Source organism: Cannabis sativa, unplaced genomic scaffold (assembly GCF_029168945.1).
Source record: "Cannabis sativa cultivar Pink pepper isolate KNU-18-1 unplaced genomic scaffold, ASM2916894v1 Contig7, whole genome shotgun sequence".
NCBI classification, from domain to species: Eukaryota; Viridiplantae; Streptophyta; class Magnoliopsida; order Rosales; family Cannabaceae; genus Cannabis; species Cannabis sativa.
In genome coordinates this window covers 360,945-369,292 of record NW_026870043.1, presented here as the reverse complement: position 1 = coordinate 369,292, position 8,348 = coordinate 360,945, and the positions used below count along the sequence as shown (strand labels likewise).

Here is an 8,348-nt window from a genome sequence, read left to right as displayed (position 1 = left end):
AAGTCTCAATATTGGGCCTTCCCAAACGTGTATCTTCTTCCATCCGGGTGCGCCACCATAATTTGCCATCACCGTGAAGATACATGCTTGTAATGGTCACTCTATCCACATCTGAAATTCATACTGCCATGAAGTACTGCTCGACATCCCAAAGGAAATTCTCCAATTCCTTCGAATTCCTACTGCCATTGAAGGCTTTCGGTTTGGGGACTTTGATTTTTGAGGAATGGGCTGAATATGACTCGGTTCCTTGTAACAAATTTGTTATTTCCCTTTTAATTACTGCTACATTCGCATCGAGAGAAATGAATCTCTCCTACACAGAAAAAGACAAGTCCGACAGTTTGTCCAACACCCCCTTCATCTTCTCATCAAATTCCTTCTGCATATCCATCATGGCCCTATCACAACCAGAAATTTGATTTTATGATTCCTTCAACAAATCTTGTGCTAGGGCCTCAAGGGACTACAGTTGTTTATAATGTTGTTCACCAATATCAAACAAACTGACACCATCATCTCCGTTGGGAGAACCAACAAACTCTTCGAGTCTTTCAACCCGAGTACATAGTTCCGTAATAGTACTTATGATGATGGACAATGTGAAGTAGTTCTGATGAAGAGTTCCACCCGAGTACATTTTCCTATCTAATTCTATGAAGGAGAGATTCATGGCTCTCGATGTGGATGTAGCAGTAATTAAAAGGGCGATAGTTTGTCCAACACCCGCTTCATCTTCTCATCGAATTCCCTCTGCATATCCATCATGGCCCTGCCATAACGCGCAACTTGATTCGATTATTCCTTCAACAAATCTCGAGCCAGCGCCTCAAGGGACTCCAATTGTTCAGAATGTTGTTCACCAAGAACAAATAAACTGACACCATCATCTTCGTTGGGAGAATCAACCAACTCTTCGAGTCTTTCAACTCGAGTACATAGTTCAGCATTCGTCACCATGATTTTTTCTATTTACCGAACACAATTCCCGCTCTGATACCAGTTGTCACAAGGCTAATTTCTCACACTCAAATTTTCCGTGCGATTGACCTAAATTCACCCCAATCTAGTCAGCCAACCCAACAACCCGTTAGTATGCACACACACTCATGGTTTAGTTTTGCCCAGTGTCACTCAACAACACACTCTTGCTATCAAGTAAATGCACACATAAGCATAAGAACACACAAGATACAGGACACCCTTTTCCCAACCTTGTTATTCACAGAATATCAAGGATTACACAATGTTCACCCTGGCCATCACACTCTGCTGACTCAAGCGCCCAAAGCCTACTATGTAATACAATAATAGGTTGCGGTTGACATCCCCACCGTAGCACATCCTTGAATCGGTTTTGCTTCTGAGTTTGCCGCCTTCAACCAAGTTGAACTTCTGATCACTTCCAGACCAAGTTTGGTTGCTTCCTTCTCCGGCACAAAATTATTCGTTGCCCCTGAATCCACCATGGTCGTCACTTCTCTCCCATTGACAAACGCCTTCACATACATAAAACCTATAAACAGACTTCATTTCTCCATAGTGATAGCATTGAGAAGTTGTAAGGGATTCATTCTAAAAGTAGTTTCTTGCTCGCTACTGCTTCTTCCATCTTGAGCGATTAGGGCATTTAACTTCTCTCGACAAGGACATTCCCTGGCCATGTGAGGACCATTGTAGATGAAATACCCCACACGTTTCTTGGCGTTCGTTTGTGATCCTTTCTAGTTATTCCCACCAGCACTATCTTTCTTCTTGCCATCGTAATTTTTCCCACCCTTGGGCGAGGAAGGCTTCTGATTATTTTTCTTTCCCCCTGTTGATTTCTTCGAATTATCACCCAGTGACAGATTCAAATTATACTTGTAATCCACCAATTTCTCAGCAGCCACAATCGCCGAGGGTAAATCAGTTACCGCTTGCGTCCTCAATTTAGCCTCTACCCACGGCAGCAATCCCGACAAGAAGTTAAACATCTTGTCCTCCTCAGACATATATTCTTTCACATACTCTTGCACCGAACCAGTGTGCTTGAGTTTTTTTAGGGACTCACGAGCGATCCATGTCGTGTTGCATGGAAGGAAATGATCTTTCAACTCCTTTTTCAGCACGTCCCAAGTCTCAATATTGGGCCTCCTCGAACGTGTATCTTCTTCCATCTAGTTGCGCCACCATAATTTGGTATCACCCTTAAGATACATGCTTGTAATGGTCACTCGATCTGCATTTGAAATTCTAGCTCCCTTGAAGTACTGCTCGACATCCCAAAGGAAATTCTCGAATTCCTACTGCCATTGAAGGCTTTCGGTTCCGTGACTTTAATTTTTGAGGAATGGGCTAAAGATGACTCAGTTCCTTGTGACGGATTCGTTATCGCCCTTTTAGTTACTACTACATCTGCATCGAGAGGCATGAATCTCTCCTTCACAAAATTAGACAGGTCCGATAGTTTTTCCAACACCCCCTTCATCTTCTCATCGAAATCCCTCTGCATATCCATCATGGCCCTGCAACAACCCGCAACTTGATTTGATGATTCCTTCAACAAATCTCGAGCTAGCGCCTCAAGGGACTCCAATTGTTCAGAATGTTGTTCACCATGATCTTCGGATGCGTTCATGTTTGAATGGCTTCTTATGTCCCAAAGGAGGCTGCAAGCACCATGTTCCTCTGTCAAGCCCCCATGTACGTGCGTGTGGACAATATGCAACACATAGTGTTTGAATTTCCTAATTTTTCCAATTTTTCATGATTTTGTCATTTTATTTCATGGATATAAATTTCAATTTTTTGGTAGACTTTTTGTGTAGATTTTTATTTTTTAAATTTCAAAACTAATTATTAGATTAAAATTAATTATTGTTAATTTAATTAATTTTAGATATTAGAAGACTTTGAATTTGAAAATTGATATTTTCTACAAGTTGCTATTACAATTACTTTTAAAATTTTAATAATTTATTAATTTTTAAAGATTAGATATTTATATTTTATTTAATTAATAAATTATATGAAATACCTTATTTGACATTAAATTATGAATATTATTTGAAAATAACATAGATATTTTTTAAAATCTAACCATTAATTTATCAGTATTTTAAAATTTAGTTATTTAAATTCAATTATATTATGAGATTCGAAAAATAGTAGTTATTTATCATTTTATCTTGTTAGATATTTTTTTTTTTAAATAACATTAATTTTGAATAGTTAGTTGAATTTTTTCTTTGAACACATATTTAGAATTGTTACAACCCTAATTTTTAACATTTTAGGGTTTACTTTTTAAAATTTAAATTAAAATTAAATCTTATACCCAAATATCCTAACTTGTTACATGTTTATTTATTTATTGAATTGTTTATTTAAAAACTTTTTTTAATAAACCTATTATTTATTCACTTTAAATGGCTATGATTATCTTGTTGATCGATCCAATGATCCAAATTAATCATAGTTAATTGTCAATAGATCAAATAAATAAATTGTAACAGGTAATTCTGTAATCTTCTTTTATTCATGTCATAAACTTAGTAACATGTAGGACCCATCTAAGTTAGTGTATATATATATATATGTATATGAGCCTATATGTTTATTTTTGGGCTTAGATGCATATAGGAGCCCATTTAATTTTTTGAAAAGTCAAATGGACTAGGTTGCTAACATAAAAAGATCACTTTGATAATTTTATTTAGACTCAATTCGCATGGGACTTATTTAATTAATAATAATTATTTATTTAAAGGTTAAATTCCTATTTTTTGGCCTTGTGTGAGAGTTATGGAACTATAATAGTGGGTACGACATAGCGAATCCAGCTCTCCCTCACATGAACAACCCCAACAGTGAAGGCTCATTTGTCTTATTAAAATAATTGTATAAGACTAGTTATATTAGTTTAATTTAATTAAAATTTATTAGCAACATACTTAATTTTAAAATATGTGAAATAAATTTTTTATTAGATTATTTTAAAATTAATTTAAGAAAAATAAACTTAGTTTAATGGAATAAATTCAAGATAGTTAATTTCTAGAAAATCTATATGTATTTTTCAGATATTAATTAAATAAGAAAATTAATAATTAACTTGATTTACTCTAGATAATTAATTAATTTGATTTTATTAGAAAAATATATTTAAGTTAAAAATTAATTTTTTGATTAATTTTAGACCAATTTAAATTAATTTTTTTTAAATATAAATTAATTATTAAGTTGATTTATTCAAGATATTCAATTAACTAATTTTATTTTAATATATTTAATGAAATAAGAAAATTATTTTTATGTTAATAATTTAATTATTTTTGAACTTAAATATGAATATTTACAGATATTTATTTTATTTTATTTTAATTATTATTTCGAAATATATATTTTTTTATAGATTAGAATTTTAAAATTTTATTTGAAAATTAAATTAAAATTAAAAATTAATTTTTAAGTAATTTTAGATCAACTTATATTAAGTAGTTTTCAGTAATAATTAATTAAAATAAATAGTAAATAAAAAAATACATTTTTTAAAAAAATAATAAAATTTAATATAAGACATTCGATCTCCATTTTTGGTTCTACATGGTTATTATTTTTAATGAGATTCATCCCTAGTTGATGTTCATTCATTAGACAATTTAACATCAGACAACTTTAAAAGATAAATATGTTAGAAATTTATTGGGGTCACACTTGTATATACGAAATGTGTGTTGGGTCATCAAATAAATAAGTCAAATTTATGTGGTCTATTTTAGAATAAATTTTATGACTTAAGGGCATGATTATCATGATTTTAATATGTGGATACCATAAGGACAATTTCTATTCTGATGAGGGGCCAAATAAAAATAGTCAATAAATATTACCAGCAGGCTTATCTGTTGGTAATATAACGGGTAATTGTCCCCATTTGCATCGTATCTTTTCACTCTGGTATTCCCATCACCAAGAGAAAAAATTTAAGAGAAAGGTTTTGATGCAAATTGGAAGATCATACCAATCAAGGTCATTACAAAATCGATTATATGGATTCTGGTACGTTTCCGCTAATTTATATTCTATTGTTCGATTCTCTTGAATTAATTAAAGCTAAATTAAGTTTTGCAGTATTCTTAACATGTGGTATCAGAGCATCCGTAAATTAGTTTTTGAGAATTTATATAGTAGTATTTGTGGTCTTCTATTTGCAATTTAGTAAATGGCAAAATATATATCTCATTATTGTTTTTTTTTTTTGAAAGAGAACCTCAGTTCATTATGATTAAAACAAAGTAGGATTGACAGGGGGCAATCCCTCCCCGTTACAACGATAATCAACCAACCTTAGGACCCTCGCTTGAATAGCCAGGTCATTAACAAAAGCAAGACAGTTCCGCTTAACAAACTTAAGATTATGAAACTCAAACATTTTCAGCTTTTTCATTACATTATAGAACGAAATGGCCACTTTCCAATCTTGTACTTTCCTTTGCTGTAAAGCATCAACAGCCGTTTTGCAATCAGAGAAAACAGTGAAAGTCCTCCAATTCATCTCAACAGCCCAATCCAAGGCCAAACCGATTGCCTTTAACTCAGCATCCAAGGCAGATTTACCTTCTCCACTTCTAGCCATTGTGTACCACTTCTCTTGTCGAGAGTCATTCCCCATTATCGCCATTCCACACCACCCATCCTTGAAGGCCCCATCCGTGACAATAAAATTTGAATTGAAGGGAGCCACTTCCACCAATTTTTTTGCCAGGACTGAGGGAGCGTTGACAAGATCATGTTGCACAGAAACGAACTCTTCAAACTTTGCATTTGCTTCTTCCAAAAAACGGCCTAGCTCCATCTGCTTTCCACCATGTATCAGTGAGTTTCTATACCGCCAAATCCCATAACAGACAACATAAAAGCAAGTAAGGATATTCTCCAAGCTCCCCCCTTCACTGTCTTTACACAGGTTCACCACTTTATCAAGGATCGTATTCCCTTGAATCTCATCACTCCTCACTGCTAAAGGACTGCCAAACCCTGCACCTCAGGCAAAGTTGCACTCAAAGAAAAGGTGCTTAGGAGTCTCGGATGTACAATTGCAGATCACACACTCCATATCATTACAACTTCGAATTTTGTCGCGAGTGCGAAGCACTCCATTGCACATTCTCCACAACCATAGGCAATTCCTCGGGTGCAGCTTGTTTGACCATATTAATCTCCATCCCGAAAGCACAGGCCCAAAAAAACTTTCATTGGCCAACCAGTAAGCCTCTTTGACAGTGAACTTTCTTGATGCCACCCTTTTCCAAATCAACGTATCCCGTTCCAGCCCATTGACTATGTCAATTCCTATAATCAACTCCCCCAAATTCCTTCCAAATAAGTGAATAACATACCTCTCATTCCATCTTGTCTGCGAATGATGTAGGAGATCGACCACTAGTCTCAGCTGTGGAGCCTTCACTCTGACTTCCTCCATTGTGTTTCGAAACTCATCATAACTAATCCATGGGATCCATGGTTGCCACCATATGTTGATATCCCTTCCATTAGCAATGATAGTCGTGGTGCCTTGCTGGATTATAGATCTAGCTTCAAGTATCCCTTTCCACACACTAGAGTCTCCATTTTTAGTCCTAACCTCCCAAAACGATTCCCAAGAGCAGAATTTTTCTTTAAAGATTTTCACCCACAACTTCTCCTCATTACACGCCATTTCCCAAGCTAACTTAGCCACAAGAGCTTTGTTTGCGTCTCCAAATTGCCTAAATCCTAGACCTCCATTTTGCTTCGGTTGGCAGAGAGTTTCCCTGCTTTTTGGCGCATAGAATTTGCTCTTTTCTTGACGACCAGTCCACCAGAACCGTCTCACCATACAGTCCATCCGATGCCAAATCTTCCCAGGGAGAGTGAAGGTAGATAGAGAGTAGACAGGAAGAGCCATTGCCACTGCCTTCACTGCTACTAATCTTCCAGTATAGGACAAAGTGTTCGCCCTCCACCCTTCAAGTTTTGATTTAAGTCTCTTGATAAGAAAAGAGAAATCATTACTCTTGTTTCTAGAGAGAATTGGGTTTCCAAAGTAGAGGCCTCTACTTTCATTATTGTTTAAGGTGTCGATATATATACATCCTGCGGATATATATGTGGTGTCGACATAGTTGTTTCATCAAATAGTTTATGTGGAATGTATATTCCTATAATTTAATTGTAATGCTCGATTACTGTGTAAATGTGCGTGTGCCGCTGAAACTGTGTTCTGCGTAAAGTATACATGCACACTGACATCTTAAATGATATTACACTGATAAAGTTTTTAAAGTATAATCGTACTTTCCCTCTGTTAATGTTTATTAAAGGCCAGCGTATTTTCTTTACAGTACACTGGTAAAGATTTCACAAATTATATATCATCATTTCAGTTTATTATATATTATATATTTTATATATATATATATTGTTACACAGTTTATTAAATAACAATTAATTCAAATTTTGGTTTAGAAATTTATTAAGGATATATAATATTCACTACGACAACGATACCGCTTATAATTAATATTATTGTCCAAAGACTTAATATTAATGCTGTGTTTGGTATCTTCAGATGGGACTAACCATTATTTGAATTTATTGTTTTATTTGGATTCTTATATGCGCATGTTATTTATGTAATTGTATTGTTCTTTTCAGTTGTTGCTAGTGTATCTGCTAACCTTAATTCGGTACCGGTGCTTAATGGTAATAACTTTAAGGACTGGAAGGAGAACATTTTTATTGTTCTTGACTGCATGGATCTTGACCTTGCATTAAGGATGGATCGTGTTGCTCCTCTTACGGATACCAGTACCTTCGAGCGAAGGAGGATTTATGAGAAGTGGGACCGTTCAAATCGCATTAGTCTTATGATCATTAAACGCGACATACCTGAGGCTTTTAGGGGTGCGTTGTCCGAGGAGGTCACCGATGCCACAACTTTCCTTACTGAAATTGAGAAGCGCTTTGCAAAAAGCGATAAGGCAGAAACAAGTACTCTTTTAAAGAAACTTATTTCCATGAAGTTTAAGGGCAAGGAAAATATAAGGGAGTACATTATGGAAATATCTCACCTTGCTTCAAAGTTAAAGGAACTAAAGCTTGAGCTTTCTGATGACTTGCTTGTGCATTTAGTGTTTATCTCTCTTCCTCCACAATTCAGTCAATTCAAGGTCAGTTACAACTGCTAAAGGGTGAAGTGGACACTTAATGAGCTCATTTCATCTTGTGTTCAAGAGGAAGAAAGATTAAAGCAAGAGAAGACTGAAAGTGCTCACTTGGCAAGCACCTCTAAGGATAAGGGCAAGAAAACAAAGAATGAGGCT

The 8,348-nt window shown here is 35.0% G+C and overlaps 1 protein-coding gene across 1 annotated transcript; it reads right to left on the bottom strand.

The window, feature by feature from the left end:
• Positions 1 to 5,269: 5,269 nt before the first annotated feature.
• LOC133033436 (uncharacterized) lies at positions 5,270 to 6,931 on the bottom strand. The gene is made up of 2 exons (XM_061108157.1): positions 6,109 to 6,931; positions 5,270 to 6,021 (listed from the first exon to the last, which is right to left on the bottom strand). Exons 1-2 carry the CDS (start codon positions 6,929 to 6,931, stop codon positions 5,270 to 5,272), a joined length of 1,575 nt encoding a protein of 524 aa, XP_060964140.1.
• Positions 6,932 to 8,348: the final 1,417 nt, after the last annotated feature.

Excerpts from the sequence above, each read along its gene's own strand:
- LOC133033436 (XM_061108157.1), bottom strand. The coding sequence starts at position 6,931 with ATGGCTCTTCCTGTCTACTCTCTATCTACCTTCACTCTCCCTGGGAAG. Across the intron at positions 6,022-6,108 it reads TCGCGACAAAATTCGAAGTT|GGTTTGGCAGTCCTTTAGCA; the intron begins GTAATGATATGG and ends CCTGAGGTGCAG.